Source organism: Pristiophorus japonicus, chromosome 12 (genome assembly GCF_044704955.1).
Source record: "Pristiophorus japonicus isolate sPriJap1 chromosome 12, sPriJap1.hap1, whole genome shotgun sequence".
In the NCBI taxonomy this organism is placed as follows: Eukaryota; Metazoa; Chordata; class Chondrichthyes; family Pristiophoridae; genus Pristiophorus; species Pristiophorus japonicus.
The window spans coordinates 199,047,112-199,066,672 of NC_091988.1; the positions used below are offsets into that span (position 1 = coordinate 199,047,112).

The following is a 19,561-nucleotide window of genomic DNA, read 5'->3' on the forward strand; positions in this document are numbered from 1 at the left end:
TTATTATCACATTGATGTCCATCTCGTTCACCTACCTGATCGGTCCACGATCCAACGGTAAAGGAGTTGTTGACCAATCACGACGATCACTCTCTATCAGTGAATCTATAACGGACCCAGACAGGAGGGGAGGGAAACCCCCAGTGGGGGAGAGCTTTGGGAACCACAGGTCCACAGTCAGCTGTCCCCCCCCCCCCCCCGAGCTTGCTGCACTCAGCACATCATGTCTCAAATTACTCCGATGCTGGATCCCAAAGTGTTATTTTCTGAAAGAAATGTAATTTGCATTTGAATGAAGCAATACTAATTGTCTCCCTCAGGAGCCTGTTCCATAGTTTGGCCACTTGCTCACTGAAATATTGTTTCCACAGATCCGTTTTGAATTTACTCCCTTTGAAGGACTTTGGATTGTTTTGCAGGCAAATTAGCAGTCAGTTTGGACACGGCAAAACCCTACAAACTGCAATGCAGTTAATTCTTTTTTTGGTGATGTTGGTTTCAGGAGGAACATTCACTGGCAACACACCCTCTGTTCCTCAAATATTGCCATGGGATCTTTAATGTCCAACTCAATCAGCAGATCAGATATGGCCTTGCTCTAATGTCTCATCTGAAGGGTAGTGCAACCCTCAGCACTGCATGAAAGAAAGAGTGCCTTTCACACCCTCAGGGCAACCGATGGGCTTTACAGCCAATGAAGCACTTTTATTTTGAAATGTAGTCCCTGTTGTAATGTAGGAAACGCGGCAGCCAGTTTGTGCACAGCAAGCTCCCACAAACATCAATGTGATAATGACCAGATAATCCGTTGTAGTGGTATTGATTGAGGGATAAATATTGGAACACTGGGGAGAACTCTTTCCTTTCTTCGAAATAGTGCTCTGGGATCTTTTACATCCATCTGAGAGGGCAGGCGGGGCCCCTGTTTTAACGTCTCATCCGAAAGACGGCACCTCCGACAGTGCAGCACTCCCTCAGCACTGCACTGGGAGTGTCAGCCTAGATTGTGTGGTGAAGCCTGGGAATGGGACATGAACCCACAACCTTCTGACCACAGGTAAAAGTGCAATTGTGGAGCTAAATTGACCGCACGATAACCGATATTCATTTCTTTCACTTAAAGGTACTTCAAATAACAAAAGTTAAATGGAAGTATTTTAAAGTGCAAACTCAGCATAAGAATTAAGAACAGGAGTCGGCCATTCGGCCCCTCGAGCCCGCTCCGCCATTCAGTAAGATCATGGTTGATCTTCGACCTCAACTCCACTTTCCCGCCCGATCCCCATCTCCCTTGATTCCCCTAGAGTCCAAACATCTATCGATCTCAGCCTTGAATATACTCAACGACTGAGCCTCCACAGCTCTCTGGGGCAGAGAATTCCAAAGATTCACCAGCCTCTGAGTGAAGAAATTGCTCCTCATCTCTGTCGTAAATGGCCGACCCCTTATTCTGAGACTGTGCCTCCTGATTCTAGACTCTCCAACCAGGGGAAACACCCTCTCAGCATCTACCCTGTCAATCCCCCTCAGAATTTTGTATGTTTCAATGTGATCACCTCTCATTCTTCTCAACTCCAAAGAGTTATAGGCCTTATCAACTCAATCTCTTCTCATAGGACAACCCTCTCATTCTAGGAATCAACCTAGTGAACCTTCATTGCACTGCCTCTAAGGCATGAATGTAATGTCTCAGATAAGGAGACCAAAACTATGCACAATACTCCAGGTATAGTCTCACCAAAGCCCTGTACAATTGTAGTAAGACTCCTGTACTCCAACTCCCTTTGCAATGAAGGTCAACATGCCATTTGCCTTCCTAATTGCTTCTTGTAAGCTGTATGCATAAGCTGCCAACAGGTTAGTATAAAAATACACCTCAGTTCAGTCCGTAAGTGTGATCCTGAGCTTCTGGTTGTCTGTCACTTTAATTCCCTGCTCCACTCCCACTCTGATATCTCCGTTCTCAGTCTCCTACACTGTTCCAATGAAGCTCAACGCAAGCTCGAGGAACAGCATCTCCTCTTTCGTTTAAACACTTTACAGCCTTCTGGACTCAACATCGAGTTCAACAATTTCAGAGTGTAACCGCTGCCCATCTTTGGCTCCCTTTCTGCCCCCCCCCCCCCCCCCCCCGATCTTATGCTTTTTTTCTTTTTTTTTTCTCTTTGTCTCTAATAGCAGCTGGTCATTACTCCGCCATTCACACCCTATCCTGACTAATGTTTTTCTAACTCCTGCCATTACCATTTCAATTTGGCCCATCATCCCTTTTGTCTCTCTAATCTCTCCTGCCTTCCACCCAATCACAGACCTTCCCTTTTGTTCTTTCTCCCCTCCCCCTTTCAGTGCTTAAGAATGTGCTCTTCCACCATTTGACAGTTCTGACGCAGGGTCGTCGACCTGAAACGTTAACTTTGTTTCTCTCTCCACAGATGCTGCCTGACCCGTTGAGATTTTCAGCATTCGCTGTTTTTATTTCAGATTTCTAGCATCCGCAGTATTTTGCTTTTGTATTAGTATAAAACAGTTCCTTGTAGTGCTGTAGGCTCCTGATTGATGACGTCGGCATGAAATCTGGTGAAGAGAATTCAGGAATGACGTCATCCCGTGTGGTCCGAGGATGTTTCTGAACATGGGTACTCCAGACTGTGAAATGGGAACTCCATATTGCGAATTCAAATTAATAAATGAAGAGTTACATAACACAGATGCATATATTACTAAAAATTGTCTGGAAAATCTTAAGAGTGATAAGCGCGATTACTTCAACTAACTGCTGTGTACTGTGACGTTTTGTCAAGCTTTGTGAGGGCACCGTCATGTTCATGTAGAATTATCTTCATTTCATTCTGGTTGTTCTTGGCTTCATTCAAAGGCACCCTATAAATGCTAGTCTTTTTTCTTTAAATATTGCTTAGTCTAACAGCACAGCAACAGGTTGATGCCGGTGTTTATGATCCATACCAGTCTCCTCCTACATCTCTTCATTTAACCCCATCAACATAATCCTCTCTTCCTTTCTCCCTCATGTGTTTATCTAGCTTCCCCTTAAATGCATCGATACTATTCACCTCAACCATTCCCTGTGGGAGCGAGTTCCACATTCTCACCACTCTCTGGGTAAAGAAGTTTCTCCTGAATTCCCTATTGGATTTATTAGTGACTATCTTGTATCTGTGACCTCTAGTATTAGACCCCACAAGTGGAAACATCTTCTCCGTCTACAGTATCAAATTTTACGTGTGTGCGGTTTCTCCCGTTGAAAAGCTGATGAGCGTCCTGCGCGGGAGCTCCAGACCACTGCCTGGCTGCGCAGCTTAGCGGGAACATTGCTTCTCCATTGCCTCCAGTTGTGGTCACGTGCCCTTGTCTGTGAGTCAGTCAGGCTTTCCAAACAGAAATAACTGCTCATTTATAAGAGGACACTGGACTGCATGTGCTCTATCCTCAATGAGCGGGAGTCGCTGATTTGCCCTTATTGATGATTTGGCCAGTCTTCTTTGACTACATGGCCTCCCTTGCTCCATTCAGTCCTTTAGATCAGGGATCACATGCAATGAGAAACCAGAAGGAGAAGATGGGAAATAAAACTTAACCTAGAGAAGAAGCAGAGACAAGGTCAACTGTGAAGGATGGTCTACAGTGGAACTGGGAGCAGTGAGGGAAATAGAGGGCAGAACAACTGAGGGAATCTTACAAGCAAAATTGGTCATTTACAAAACAGTGGGTATAATGACCAGATAAACAGATTATCTGGTCATTATCACATCGCTGCTTGTGGGAGCCTGCTGTGCGCAAATTGGCTACATTGCAATAGTGACAGCTGTCCTATCATCTCCTTATGTGGCTCGGTGTCAAAAGTTTGTTTGTTTGACCCTCCTGCAAAGGCCCAGGTTTTTACGACGTTAAAGGTGGCTATATAAACATAAGTTGTTGTTGTTGTTTGAAGCAGGAAGTGTCCCACTCCTTGCCACTGGCATCTCTGACCTTGACCAGCTTGAAATGTGCTTGAACAAAGCACTCTGCTCCAGGCAGAGCGCTGGAGGAGGATGACTGTTGTGTCTCTGATCCAAGCTGTGCTTTTGTTTTTGCAGGATGTCCCTGGTGCGAATGAAGCAGGAAGGCCGAGAGGGCAAATATATGTGCAAGTACATTGTGCACGCCATGTGGGAGGACCTGGAGCAACGGGGGAAAGTAATGGGGGTAAGCCAGCAGTTCTGTAACATCTGGAAGATGTTTTCTCCTGATAACTAATGAACATGCAAAATATCGCATGTTACCCGAGACTGTGTAGTTCACGGGGACCAGTCACCCCAGTGTGTGATTAATCAAGGGAAATATTTGACGGTGTAAATTGGGATAATTTACTCCATGCTGAAACTCCATCCTGTTTTTCACAAGTTCGTTATTGGCAGATGGTGCACCATAAGACGATTTAAGATAATTGGCAAAACCACCGGAGGGGAGATGAGCTTTTCATTTTGTGCTGCAGCGAGTTGTTTGGAGCTGGAATACACTGGCGGTGGGAGCAGATTCAACAGTAACTTTCAATGGGGAACTGGATAAATACTTACAGGGGAAACGTTTGCGGGGCTATGGGGAAAGAGCAGGGGAGTGGGACTGATGGGATTGCTGTTTCAAAAAGCTGGCACAGGCATGATGGGTCAAACGGCCTCCTTCTGTGCGCTGAGGTTCTACGATTCAGTGATGTGATGCATGTGGGTACATTGTGGACCTTTAACCACTGCATTGGGATGGCCCCAACTCATTCATGCTCTGGTCCCTTACAGCTGGCAATGAGGATCATGTACAGAGTTTGAATCATGTCCCAGAGTTGAAGGGACAGCGTTCTATCCATTGTCCTGTCCAGTTCACCCCCTCAGACAAAATTACTCACCAACACAAGCGTTAACACAAATGTAAACAAACTATTGTGGGTATGAGTCCGCAGTGTATAAACATCATCGTCGTCATCATAGGCAGTCCCTCGGAGTCAAGGAAGACTTGCTTCTACTCTAAAAGTGAGTTTTCAGGTGACTGAACAGTCCAATACGGGAATTACAGTCTCTGTCACAGGTGGGACAGACAGTGGTTGAAGGAAAGGGTGGGTGGGGGAGTCTGGGTTGCCGCACACTCCTTCCGCTGCCTGCGCTTGGTTTCTGCTTGTTCTCGGCGACGAGACTCGAGGTGCTCAACGCCCTCCCGGATGTTCTTCCTCCACTTTGGGCGGTCATGGGCCAGGGATTCCCAGGTGTCGGTGGGGATGTTGCACTTTGTCAAGGAGGCTTTGAGGGTGTCCTTGAAACATTTCCTCTGCCCACCTATCCCACATCTATCCTATCAATGACCTCTATTTGACCTTCTATCCAAGTTCAGTCTTCGATGCAGCGAGTGGGTATAATGGGGATCCTTTATCAAGGTTTGTGTGGGTCATATCTGCTTTGACAGACAGATGACTAGCTGGGAAAGTGGAAACTCGTGAATGTCCCATTTCACCTGGAAGCTGTTCCGCACAGTTGCGTGCTCAAGTTTCAAAGCGTTTAGTTTTGGAAACACATTTTGTAAGTGTAGTAAAACCACAATGATTTATCGTTCCTGTGTTGTTTGACGTCTGCATCTGTTCGTTTTCTCTGTTTATTTTTCCTGGTTGGTAGTTTGTAGCCGAGATTCCGCCATCTGTCAGCGCGCAGCTTGTCCACCAGTCACAACCTTGCAAAGTTACAGGCTGGGGTTTCTTTTCCAGTTCTGGACTCTTTGTTTTCTGTCCAATCACTTTACTGAAGGCGTGGAGAGCAATCGTGGGGCTGACGAGCACAGCAGCGTAAAACCCCAGCGAGCTCAGCAGCTGAATGAAGGGTTTGTTGTTCACCCCGAGCACTCCACCATGTCAGAGACTTTGCACGGAAGGTCACTCTTCTGCACTCTAGGTGCCCTCAACGTATTCCACCTCCAACAGAAAGCAGGCATTTCTCCCCAAGCTGGATGTACTTCCTGGGGATTTATTTACAGTAAGATTCAGTCCGAGTGGGAAAAACTCGGGCGAGTTTAAACCTGTTTACTCGTCCAATGCTTTGCTTTTCTAAATTTGTTTGTAGCTGGTTCAGAAGCAGCCTGCCTCTTACTTGGCAAACCCACATTCCTGGCTGGTAAATATTGCTTTAAATGGCGTCATCTGACCCTTTTATTTATGCAGATTGCTTAACACACATTACCGATGATGAGCACCATTTATATTGGCCACTCTGCTGAGCAAAAGGCTCCGGAGTGGGTAATGACTGAATTTATTTAAGAAGGAGATAGATATATTTCTAGACAAAAAAGACATCAAGGGGTATGGGGTAAAAGCAGGAATATGGTGTTGAGATAGAGGCTCAGCCATGATCATATTGAATGGCGGTGCAGACTCGAAGGGCCGAATGGCTTACTACTGCTCCTATTTTCTATGTTTCTATGACATCACTGTGTCCGCCAGTGAGTTCGGGGCAGAACTTATGGCAAACAGTCTGTTTTGCGGCAAACAGATTGCTTTTTAAAAATTCGTTCATGGGATGTATACGTTGCCGGCAAGGCCGGCACTTATTGCCCATCCCTAATTGCCCTCGAGAAGGTGGTGATGAGCCGCCTTCTTGAACCGCTGCAGACCATCGAAACAGTTTTTTTTTTGATACGACAGAGTATCTTGCTAGTATCCATTTCAGGGGGCAGTTAAACCACATTGCTGTGGGTCTGCAGTCAGATATAGGCCAGAAAGGGTAAGGACGGCAGATTTCCTTCTGTAAAGGAAATTAGTGAACCAGATGGGTTTTTACATCAGTGTCCTCGACCAGGCTAACATCCCCAGTATTGAAGCACTGACCACACTCGACCAGTTTCGCTGGGCAGGCCACATAGTACACATGCCAGATACGAGACTCCCTAAGCAAATGCTTTATGCGGTGCTCCTTCGTGGTAAACGAACCAAAGGAGGACAGTGGAAACGTTATAAGGACACCCTCAAAGCCTCCCTGGTAAAGTGCGACATCACCACTGACACCTGGGAGACCCTGGCCGCAGACCGCCCGAGGCGGGGAAAGTGCATCCGGGAGGGCGTTGAGCTCTTCGAGTCTCGACGCAAAGAGCGCGAAGAGGCCAAGCGCAGGCAGCGGGAGGAGCGCGCGGCAAACCAGCCCCACCCACCCCTTCCCGCGACGAATGTCTGTCCCACCTGTAACAGGGTCTGTGGCTCTCGTATCGGACTGTTCAGCCATCAAAGAACTCACTTTGGGACTGGAAGCAAGTCTTCCTCGATTCCGAGAGCCTGCCTATGATGATGATGGTCACCATTACCGATACTGGCTTTTTATTCCAGATTTATTTGTAATTTAATTAACTGAGTGTAAATTCCCCAGCTGCTGTGGTAGAATTTGAACTCGCTTCTCTGGATTACTGTGCTGTGGTTCCCGAAGGAGAGATCTTGCTGTAATTATGGCCAAAACTGCAGCAAAGTCTCTATAAAAGCAGGGTGATTTCTCCAGCAAAATGTAGTGGGTGGGGGAAGAGTCCAATACAATACAAATTACCTCTTGGCTACTGCCGCAGTGTTGCTTTATTCCACAGTGCAGCTGTTAAAGATGGGCTGCATTTAGTGACACCTCAAATCCCGTGCAGAATGGGGATGATTGAGTAATCCCCCCATCAATCACCCCTGGAGACCGCACTGCTGTAAGTGACTGGGGTTGATTGTACACACATCATTTGTATTGTGTGACTATCCTCCATTCACTCACTGTTTCTTCTCTTGAGTCTGCGTCTGCCAAACACTGTCTCTAAACGGGCAACCTGGCCACAGTTTCCTGCCGTGCTACTTTGGGCCGTGGCACTCGGAGATGCAAGAGGTTGCCAAAGGGTGACCTTGCATTTATTTTTTTCCCCTCGCTGACAGGGCAGTGCCTTTGCTGAGATCGGTGACTGTGTGGGGGAGAGCATGGTGTTCCAGTGTATGGTGTACAAAGGGGTTGCCAACCCTCCAGGATTGGCCTGGAGTCTCCAGGGATTGCAGATTCATCTCGGGACACTGCTGCGAGCAACACCCAGAAGAAACATCAGCGGGGGCACTTAAAGATAAACTGGTTTTAAAAATGTTCTTCTGGGTGCTTTCATCTATTAGTGGGCGTGGGGAAGGCGATGTGCTGTGGGGGGGGGGGGGGGGGGGGGGTGTCGAGCAACCAATGGCGGGAGCGTGGGGGCGGAGCAGTTGCAGGCAGGAGGTCATATGATGAAACCTCCAGGAATACGTGGAATCAGTTGGCAACTCGAGGTGTAGAGTTCCCTGCCGTAAACTCAGCTTTTGTCCCAAATAGGGAAGTAGTAAGATCAAAACAGTAAATGCTGGGAATACTCAACCGGTCAGGCAGCATCTGTGGAGAGCGAGAGAAACAGAGTCAGACCTTCCAGTCAAACATTAATTCTGTTTCTCTGATGCTGCCTGACCTGCTGCGTATTCTCGGCATTTTTATGTTCTGTCTTCAGATTTCCGCAGTATTTTACTTTTCATTTTAGGGAAGTAGTGGAAGACCAGGAAGTTGTGGAGAGGTTTCTCGTGACATGGGATGAGCTCCACTAAGTCTTCCATTTCCACAAGAAATATAAAAAATCTAAAATGCAGCAACCCTATAATCAAGCATGTGGTGCAACTGCCTCCCAATTCTCACGCGGCGATAGTCGTGTCTCCTATTTACCCACCACTATACGCTGCAGGTTGACTATGATCCATTTGCAATCATTGGGTGGTTAAACTGAGGTGAAACCAGGGTTGGTGTGTTGGAGCTCAACGACCAATAGTGAGCATGGGAGAGTGGAATGTTCAAAAAGTCAAAAATCCGTGTGTCAGCCTTACTGGTGCTGGGATCTAGCTGAAACCTCTTCCATAAGAAAATAAGAATGTTTTTTTTTAAAACAGTATTCGTTCATGGGATGTGGGCATCGCTGGCAAGGCCATTATTTATTGCTCATCCCTAATTGCCCTCAGGAAGGTGGTGGTGAGCCGTCTTATTGAACCGTTGTTCTATGTTACAACTGAATGGCTCGCTGGGCTATTTCAAAGAGCAGTTAAGAGTCAATCACATTGCTGTGGTCTGGAGTCACATATAGGCCAGACCGGGTAAGGACGGCAGATTTCCTTCCCTGAAGGACATTAGTGAACCAGATGGGTTTTTACAGCAATCCGGTAGTTTCATGGCCATCCATTACTGAAACTAGCTTTTTATTCCAGATTTATTTAATGAATTGAATTTAAATTCCCCAGCTGCCATGGTGGGATTTGAACTCACGACTCTGGGTCATTTGTCTAGGCCTCTGGATGACGAGTCCAGCAACATAACCACTATGCTGCCATATTAGAAGCAGGAGTAGGCCATATGGCCCCTCTAGGCTGCTCTGCCATTCAATAAGATCATGGCTGATCATCTACCTCAACTCCACTTTCCCGCCCGATCCCCATAGCCTTTGATTCCCTCTGGGGCTGCTGCACGGCAGTTTCCATTTCATTATCTGCCGTTGACGTTATCGCCGTGCTGCTCAGAGCAGGCCCCGAGTTTTGCTCTGCTTGCATTGCTGAGTTGTCAAAAGGGAGAAGGCAGTGATTCCGGGGCTTTGGTGCGACAGCCTATGCAACTGCAGCAGGAACTGGCTGGGAGGAAGGTCAGTCAGCAAAACACTGGCTCTTTGCATGGCAATTTAAACATGTTCTTTGTCACCACGAGGAAGCCTATGACCCAGCCTGCTGCATTTTGTACTGTTTAGTTGAAACTGTGGTTGAGGAGTGACCTAATAGAGGCCTTTAAAATGATGAAAGGTTTTGATAGAGTGGATACAGAGAGCATTGTGTCTGTAAGCACTCCAGGAATGACGCCAAGAGGTAAGGTATTGTACTTGAACTGTGGTGACCTTAATCCATTTATTACAGCTCCTGAGTGAGGGTACAGTATGGTGAGCTCCCTTTTATACCTGGTTACCTGTCGTGTACAGGTGACCCCTAGGTCTCCACCAGTTGCACCCTCTGGTGGTACAGGCATAGTGTATACAGTATGAAGGTACATCCCGTGGTCTTGTGTAACTGTACATTGAGTGTACAGGGAGTATACTTTTTTATACATACACAACAGAGAGAATGTTTCCAATTGTGGGGAAGAGCATAACTATAGGCCATCAATATAAGATAGTCACCAAGAAATCCAAAGGGGAATTCAGAAGAAACTTCTTTACCCAGAGAGTGGTGAGAATGTGGAACTCGCTACCACAGGGAGTGGTTGAGGCAAATAGTATCGATGCATTTAAGGGGAGGCTAGACAAGCATATGAGGGAGAAGGGAATAGAGGGTTATGCTGATAGATTTAGATGAGGAAAGACGGGAGGGGGCTCGAGTGGAGCATAAACGCCGGCATGGACTGGTTGGGCCGAATGGCCTGTTTCTGTACCATATAATCTATGTAATTCTATGTTTCTAAGCTCTCCCGGCTGGCTTTCCATCTTGCACCTACCGTAATTCTGAGTTTATCCAAAACTCTGCTGCTTGTGTCCTATCTCGCACAAGGTCCCGTTCACCCAACCCATCGGTGCTTGTGTCCTATCTCGCACTAGGTCCCGTTCACCCAACCCCTCGGTGCTTGTGTCCTATCTCGCACTAGGTCCCGTTCACCCAACCCCTCTGTGCTTGTGTCCTATCTCGCACTAGGTCCCGTTCACCCAACCCCTCGGTGCTTGTGTCCTATCTCGCACTAGGTCCCGTTCACCCAACCCCTCTGTGCTTGTGTCCTATCTCGCACTAGGTCCCGTTCACCCAACCCCTCTGCTGCTTGTGTCCTATCTCGCACTAAGTCCCGTTCACCCAACCCCTCTGTGCTTGTGTCCTATCTCGCACTAGGTCCCGTTCACCCAACCCCTCTGTGCTTGTGTCCTATCTCGCACTAGGTCCCGTTCACCCAACCCCTCGGTGCTTGTGTCCTATCTCGCACTAGGTCCCGTTCACCCAACCCCTCTGTGCTTGTGTCCTATCTCGCACTAGGTCCCGTTCACCCAACCCCTCTGCTGCTTGTGTCCTATCTCGCACTAGGTCCCGTTCACCCAACCCCTCTGCTTGTGTCCTATCGCGCACTAGGTCCCGTTCACCCAACCCCTCTGTGCTTGTGTCCTATCTCGCACTAGGTCCCGTTCACCCAACCCCTTTGTGCTTGTGTCCTATCTCGCACTAGGTCCCGTTCACCCAACCCCTCTGTGCTTGTGTCTTATCTCGCACTAGGTCCCGTTCACCCACCCCTCTGTGCTTGTGTCCTATCTCGCACTAGGTCCCGTTCACCCAACCCCTCTGTGCTTGTGTTCTATCTCGCACTAGGTCCCGTTCACCCAACCCCTCGGTGCTTGTGTCCTATCTCGCACTAGGTCCCGTTCACCCAACCCCTCGGTGCTTGTGTCCTATCTCGCACTAGTTCCCGTTCACCCAACCCCTCTGTGCTTGTGTCCTATCTCGCACTAGGTCCCGTTCACCCAACCCCTCTGTGCTTGTGTCCTATCTCGCACTAGGTCCCGCTCACCCAACCCCTCTGCTGCTTGTGTCCTATCTCGCACTAGGTCCCGTTCACCCAACCCCTCTGTGCTTGTGTCCTATCTCGCACTAGGTCCCGCTCACCCAACCCCTCTGCTGCTTGTGTCCTATCTCGCACTAGTTCCCGTTCACCCAACCCCTCTGTGCTTGTGTCCTATCTCGCACTAGGTCCCGTTCACCCAACCCCTCTGTGCTTGTGTCCTATCTCGCACTAGGTCCCGCTCACCCAACCCCTCTGCTGCTTGTGTCCTATCTCGCACTAGGTCCCGTTCACCCAACCCCTCTGCTGCTTGTGTCCTATCTCGCACTACGTCCCGTTCACCCAACCCCTCTGTGCTTGTGTCCTATCTCGCACTAGGTCCCGTTCACCCAACCCCTCTGTGCTTGTGTCCTATCTCGCACTAGGTCCCATTCACCCAACCCCTCGGTGCTTGCTGACCTATCTCGCACTAGGTCCCGTTCACCCAACCCCTCTGCTGCTTGTGTCCTATCTCGCACTAGGTCCCGTTCACCCAACCCCTCTGTGCTTGTGTCCTATCTGGCACTAGGTCCCGTTCACCCAACCCCTCTGTGCTTGTGTCCTATCTGGCACTAGGTCCCGTTCACCCAACCCCTCGGTGCTTGCTGACCTATCTCGCACTAGGTCCCATTCACCCAACCCCTCGGTGCTTGCTGACCTATCTCGCACTAGGTCCCGTTCACCCAACCCCTCTGCTGCTTGTGTCCTATCTCGCACTAGGTCCCGTTCACCCAACCCCTCGGTGCTTGCTGACCTACATTGGCTCCCAGTCCAGCAACACCTCCATTTGAAAATTCTCATCCTATTTTCAAATCCTCCCATGCCCTTCCCTATCTCTGTAACCCTTCTCCAGCCACACAACCCCCCGAGATCTCAGCACCCCTCCAATTCTAGCCTCTTGCGCATCCCTGATTGTAATCGCTCCACCATTGTTGGCCATGCCTTCAGATGTCTGGGCCCTAAGCTCTGGAATTAGCTCCCTAAACCTCTCCACCTCGCTCTCCTCCTTTAAGGCACCCCTTAAAAACCTACCTCTTTGGCCAAGCTTTTGGTCACCTGTTCTAATATCTCCTCATGTGGTTCGGTGTGAAATTTTGTCTGGTAACGCTCCTGTGAAGCACCTTTTACTACATTAAAAGGCGCTATATAAATACAAGTTGTGGTGGTGGTGAAATGGAGAGATGCTGTGTTGAAAGGTCAACATTCACTGCCCATCCTTTGTTGTCCTGAGAAGGTGGTGATACAACCGAGCGAGCTTGGTCGGCTGCGTCAGGGGGAAGTTAAGGGCAAACCATGTTGCTGTTGGTCTGGAGTCACGGATAGGACCAGACCAGGTAAGGACATCAGGTCGTCTCCCCCCCCCCCCGCCCCACCCCCCCAAAAAGTTTGTGAACCAATTGGGTTTTTACAACAATCTGCCTGCTCCATGGTCACTTTGATTGTGGAAACATGGAGCTCAACAGGAAGCCATTTGGCCCGTGCAGGCTGTTTGAGGGAGCAGTTGTGCTTAGTCCCACACATCCGCGTTTTGTCTTTGGCCCTGTTAAGTGGCTCATCCTCGGGTATGTGTCTAACCACCGTTAAAACTTATTTATAGAATCTGCTTCCACCCCCTTTTCAGATCGAGCTTTCCACATCCTGGTGTCGTGCTTTTTATTTCCGCATTTTTTTTTTGAAAAAAATTTCACATGAATTCAAAATGTCAAAGTCTCAATTGCCATCTGTGCAGTGCAGATTAGAATGAAAAGAGCAGTTATAAAATGGAAGCCAGTTCCCACTGAAAGCACTCTCAATGATTAGTTGTCCTCCCTGGAAATCCAATTCAGAGCGTCCAGAGTGCGTTCCTTCTCAGTGCATTTTCCAATATGGTAGCACAATAGGGGTCCTTCACTAACACCAGCGCATTCTGAAATATGGTCTGTAAAAATCAAACCAAATAAGCTGGTCCAAACTAAACGTTTGAGTGTTAGTGATCCCTGAACCATCGCTGGCTGCTGTGCCAGTAACCTCATGCAGCCGTGCCAGTACACGGTGCTCATTTTTAAACCTGCCTCTGAGGTTCTTTCTTCAAGCCCGCGCTGCTGTTTTCTTATCAACAAGGCAGTTTAGTTGATCGTGCGATATATCTTCCCCGCCCCCTAACAGAGGTTTGCTTTATTTCCAGTCTTGCTTTTCATACCTGCAAGCTAAGTGTTTACAATACCGTCGCTGGGGAATCGCAGTGCAGACCCTCACTGCGTAACAGCTACCTGGTAGCTGCATAGAAAAAGCACTCTGCAGTGAGGGGAACGGGATGTAATTGAGAGTGTTGATATGGATTATTTTCTCAATTCCGTTCCCCCCCCCCCCCCCGGAAGTTAGGGTCTGTCGAGGGAATGGAACCCTACCAGTTTCTACATTGTCAGCACCGAATGTTCTTGTGGGGGGGGGGGGGGAGGAGGAGAAAGACTTGCATTTATGTAGCGCCTTTCATGACCCCAGGACGTGCCAAAGCGTTTTACAGCCGATGAAGTATTTTTAAAGTGGGGTCACTGTTGTATGTGGGAAATGCGGAACTGCCAATTTGCGCACAGCAAATTCCCACAAGCAGCAAGGAGATAATCTGTTTATAAGTGGTGTTGATTGAGGTATGAATGTGGGCCTGCGCACTGGGGAGGACTCCCGTGCTCCTCTTCGAAATAGGATCCTTTCCGTCTGCCTGCTCAGTTCAATGTCTGAAAGACGGCACCTCCGACAGTGCAGCACTCTCTCATTGCCTGGTAAAGAGCAAAGTTCCTTCTGCTGTATTCCCGACACACAACGCCACCGTACTTTCTGAAGAGCCCCCTCACCACTGACTGGCGTTTTGTATTCCCCACTATAGCTACCCTTTACGATCTTTCACTAGTGAGGCAGCTGTGCTGGGCAGTTTTTGTTCTGTGTTCTTCTGCTCACTAAGCACTTTGTCACAACTGGCTCAGTTTCCTTTCAATGAGCAACTCTGCAGCCAACAAAGCGAGATTATCATCCTTCCTGCCTGGGCTAGACTTGTCCCACTCTCATCAGTGTGATTCCTAGATTACTGAGGGAATCATATTGAGGAATGTAGATCCTTGTATCCTAAACTTTGACATTCTTTAGGAATGGTTTTCTCTTTTTTTGTTTAAAAATAATCCCCGAATGCTGTTACTTTGGGGAAATGACCCGGCGTATGGTTACTGAGCATGGCACTGTGCCGGAACTGATTCAGTATCAGCAGAGATGCAGTTCTCAGCGTACACTTCAGCTTTGAGTTATTTAGGCCCCCAACCCTGTTGGGTGCAGTAACTCCAAGCCACTTCCAGCAATCACACTGATGCTCCCAGTAAATTAAAAACAAAATCAAACAGAAAATTGAAAATCCTAATTCAGGCGTGAACTAACAGGAGAGGCCAAGAGCAATATTCCTCCCTCCCAAATTATTTGACCATTGCATTGTTCTTAATTTCATAAGGTGGTACATTTTTGTCGGAAGAACAAGGAGGCCACATATTCCTTGTAAAATAAGTGTCTAAATGGGGTAGAAGCACAGAGCGATACACAAATCATTAAAAGTAGTGACGCAGGTTAATAAGGCCATAAAATAGGCCAACAAAGCACTAGGGTTTATTTCTAGAGGGATAGAATTAAAAAGCAGAAAAGTTACGCTAAACTTGGATAGAACCTTGGTTAGACCACACAGAGTACTGTGAGCATATAATAAAAAGGATATAGAGGTAATGGAGAAGGTACAAAAAGATTTATGAGAACAATATCAGGACTGAGAGGTTATACCTATCGTGAAAGATTGAACAGGCTGGGGCTCTGATAGAGCGGGGCCTGTTAGAGTTCTTTAAGCTTATGAAAGGGTTTGTCAGTTATGAAAGGGTTTATAGGGTAAGTGTAGAGAAGGTGTTTCCACTTGCGGATGAGTCCAGAACTAGGGGCAATAAATATAAGACAGTCATTAATAAATCCAGTAGGGAATTCAGGAGAAACTTCTTTACCCAGAAGTTATCAATATAACAAAAATACAGATTATCTGGTCATTATCATATTGCTGTTTGAGGGAGCTTGCTTGTGCGCAAATTGGCTGTCGCGTTTCCTACATTACAACAGTGACTACACTCCATAAGTACTTTATTGGCTGTAAAGTGCTTTGAGACATCCGGTGGTCATGAAAGGCGCTATATAAATCCATGTCTTTCTTTCAGAGAGTGGTTAGAATGTGGAACTCGCTACCACAGGGAGTGGTTGAGGTGAATAGCGTAGATACATTTAAGGGGAAGCTGGATAAACACACGAGGGAGAAAGCAATAGAGGGATAGTTGATGGGTTGAGATGAGCATAAACACCGGCTTGGACCTGTTGAGCTGAATGACCTGTTTCTGTGCTGTACATGCTGTAATACAGACACAAAGCATAATCCACATTATACAGTTATCAGACACGACTTTGCACACGAGGAATATGGTGTTCTACTATAAGTACTTATTTACGAATGCATGTACGGAGAATTGCCAGGCCTTGTCATCTACCAACTCTACAAATAAACTACGCCTCTAGGATTTTATTGTGCGCTGGCAGAAACCACAGACGTGTGTCTGGCTGGTTTAATTGGATTTGTTTCTATAGCTTGGCTCGTAAATTTTGTATGTAGGTTCCCGCGGGTTATTGAGGTCATCAGATTTCTGTCCGACTGGGGCCAGGTATATTGCAGAATAAGGGGGCATAACCTTAAGGTTAGAGCTGGGCCGTTCAGAGTTGATGTCAGGAAGCACCACTTCACACAAAGGGTAGAGAAAATCTGGAAATCTCGCCCCCAAAATGCTGTTGAGGCCAGAGAGGGTCAGTTGGAAATTTCAAAACTGGGATTGATCGATTTTTGTTGGGCAAAGGGTATTAAGGGTTACAGAACCAAAGCGGGTAGATGGAGTTCAGTTACAACTCAGCCATGATCTAATTGTATGGCGGAACAGATTCAAGGGGCCGTATGGCTCCTATTCTTATCTTATCATTGCACTAATATTAAACTAAATGCATATGATCATAACTGTAGCTGTTGCCAAAGACTCTTCATATCTGGTCCCGGTCACAAGGCAGTGTTGTTTTCCCTTGGATTACTCTATGTCACAGGTGGATGTAGGGCAGTGTGCATCAACTCCTGCAGCCATAAGATGCTCGGACCACCTTCGGGAGTGACTGACCCCACTGAACCAGAGACGGGCTCTGTCGTAGACCTGAATTGGTAACAGGCTTAATAATTCTGCATTGCATAATATTTCTGTTCTGCTGAGCACGTTATTCCTATTGTTACATACTGTAACAGTGAGATAGGGATGTAAGGTGAGCCGGTGGCTTTTGAGGGCTCTATCCTCAACAGGGTTAAGACGTTATATAAAATGTCAGACTGACCGAGGAAAGGCGGTATAGCTTTCCGAAATCATTGACCTTAATTACCTTTAGTCAGGAACGACCCCCAGCCTGTAAGGATAAAAGGCTGGGAAATAGTTCAGTTGGGGAGAGGAGTTTGGAGAGGAAGGAACTGTGAGAAGGCGTAGGCTGGAAAGAAATCCCTGTTACTGTCTTATTCGTCACTGCATTTAAAGACACAATTGCCCTGGGTGAATAAACCACTTGTTTAGACTCGAGTCTACGTCTCTAATTGGCCGCTGGGTCCTGGACCTGCTTCAGCTTGTTACAATACCAGTACACACTGTCTTCTGCAGTAAAAGCCCTGCCTTCCTTTGGGTCGTAGACATTCCCCATCTCAGGTCAGAGCATTCCTAAGGATGTGTAACTATTTGTGTGGCTCCTTAAGAGCATGTCGATATTTGAACGGTCCCACGTCAATGCTCTCCCTAAGGTGCACGATCGTGCATCAGTTACGCGGCCCTGGGCAGGACACTCACCGGCTGCGGCCGCCTGGACGATACCGCGCATGTGCAGGGAAAAAAGATTAGCGGGAACATTGTCCCATGCCAGTGTTGTCACTGGCATCAGTGTGCCAGGGAAAAGTTAAGGGTTCAAGTCCCACTCCAGAGACTTGAGTACATAAATCTAGGCTGACACTCCAGTGCAGTGCTGAGGGAGTGCTGCACTGTCGGAGGTGCCATCTTTCGGATCAAACGTTAAACCGAGGCCCCTGTCTGCCCCCTCGGGCGGATGTAAAAGATCCCATGGCACTATTTTAAAGAAGAGCAGGGGAGTTATCCCCGGTGTCCTGGCCAATATTTATCCCGCAATCAACATCACTAAAACAGATTCTCTGGTCATTATCACTTTGCTGTGTGCGGGAGCTTGCTGTGTGCAAGTTGGCTGCTGCATTTTCCACATTACAACAGTGACTACACTCTAAAAGTACTTCATTGACAGTAAAGCACTTTGGGACGTCCGGTGGTCGTGAAAGGAGCTATATAAATGCAAGTCATTTTGCTTTTTAAAACCCATAGAAACATAGAAAATAGGTGCAGGAGTAGGCCATTCAGCCCTTCGAGCCTGCACCACCATTCAATAAGATCATGGCTGATCATTCCCTCAGTACCCCTTTCCTGCTTTCTCTCCATACCCCTTGATCCCCTTAGCCGTAAGGGCCATATCTAACTCCCTCTTGAATATATCCAATGAACTGGCATCAACAACTCTCTGCGGTAGGGAATTCCACAGGTTAACAACTCTCTGAGTGAAGAAGTTTCTCCTCATCTCAGTCCTAAATGACCTACCCCTTATCCTAAGACTATGTCCCCTGGTTCTGGACTTCCCCAACATCGGGAACATTCTTCCCACATCTAACCTGTCCAGTCCCATCAGAATCTTATACGTTTCTATGAGATCCCCTCTCATCCTTCTAAACTCCAGTGTATAAAGGCCCAGTTGATCCAGTCTCTCCTCATATGCTCAGCCCTTCGAGGCACGAGGGAAATATTCAAGCACTGCAAGGCTGATCCCCGCAGTCAATTTTTTTTCTCTTTATTCATTCCTGAGCGTCGCTGGCAAGGCCGGCATTTATTGCCCATCCCTAATTGCCCCTTGAAGGCGATGGTGAGCAGTTCGTGTTGTGAGTCGTAACGGTTTGGTACAGCTGAGTGGCTTTCTAGTTCAGAGTCAGCCACATTGTTGTGGGTCTGGAGTCACATATCGGCCAGACCAGGTAAGGATGGCAGATTTCCCTGAAGGACATTAGTGAACCAGATGAGTTTTTACGACAATTCAACAGTTTCGTGGTCACCTTTACTGATACTAACCTTTTTATTCCACATTTATTTAATTAACTGAATTAAAATTCCCAGCTGCCGTGGGATTTGAACTCATGTCTCCAGATCATTAGTCCAGGCCTCTGGATTTATAAATCAGTAACATAACTACTATGCTACTGTTCACAAATGTCTAAATGATGGGGAAAGCCTGGAGAAACCTGGGCTTTTCAGCATTAGAAGTTTCCTCCTCTCCAGCACAGCAATGCGCCTGAACTCCATGTCCCTGAAATATTCATTTAAATTAGAATGCTATTAATCGGTCAACTTAGGACTAGGTTATCAGTAAGATCTTCACATGCAGAGTGAATTGCACACACAGTGACCCACACGTGGAATGGGCTTGCAGATAAAATAGTACAAATAAAACCCTGGAATCGTTGAACATTTTTATTGAATACTGCAATAGGGGGTGGAATGTTGAATCGTTGTGGTTAGATGAAACTGCGTGGGCTGAATGGCTTGCTCATTAGTAACTTGCGATCTCTGGTGCAGCACTTGTAATTCATCATGAAACTGCTCCCACTATGATGAACGCCAGTGACCAGTTTGAAATTCCAGTGCTTCATCCTAGCATTATATTAGCTCAAAATACTTTTCTCAGGAACTAGTTGGGAAGGACAAAATCTATCATTCTGATTCCTGACACAGTATGAAAATAGCTCCCACATGCCATTCGACTTTACTGAAACTCTTTATTGACAAATCACCTGG

At 47.3% G+C, this 19,561-nt stretch overlaps 1 protein-coding gene across 3 annotated transcripts in view; it reads left to right on the forward strand.

Moving 5' to 3' along the window:
* The window catches only part of uqcc1 (ubiquinol-cytochrome c reductase complex assembly factor 1), an 86,127-nt gene that overhangs the window by 25,171 nt on the left and 41,395 nt on the right, over positions 1–19,561 (forward strand). For all 3 annotated transcript variants that reach the window (XM_070896403.1, XM_070896404.1, XM_070896405.1), the window contains one exon: positions 4,095–4,203. In XM_070896403.1, coding sequence (XP_070752504.1) covers positions 4,095–4,203 — 109 coding nt within the window. The remainder of the gene's footprint in view (positions 1–4,094; positions 4,204–19,561) is intronic.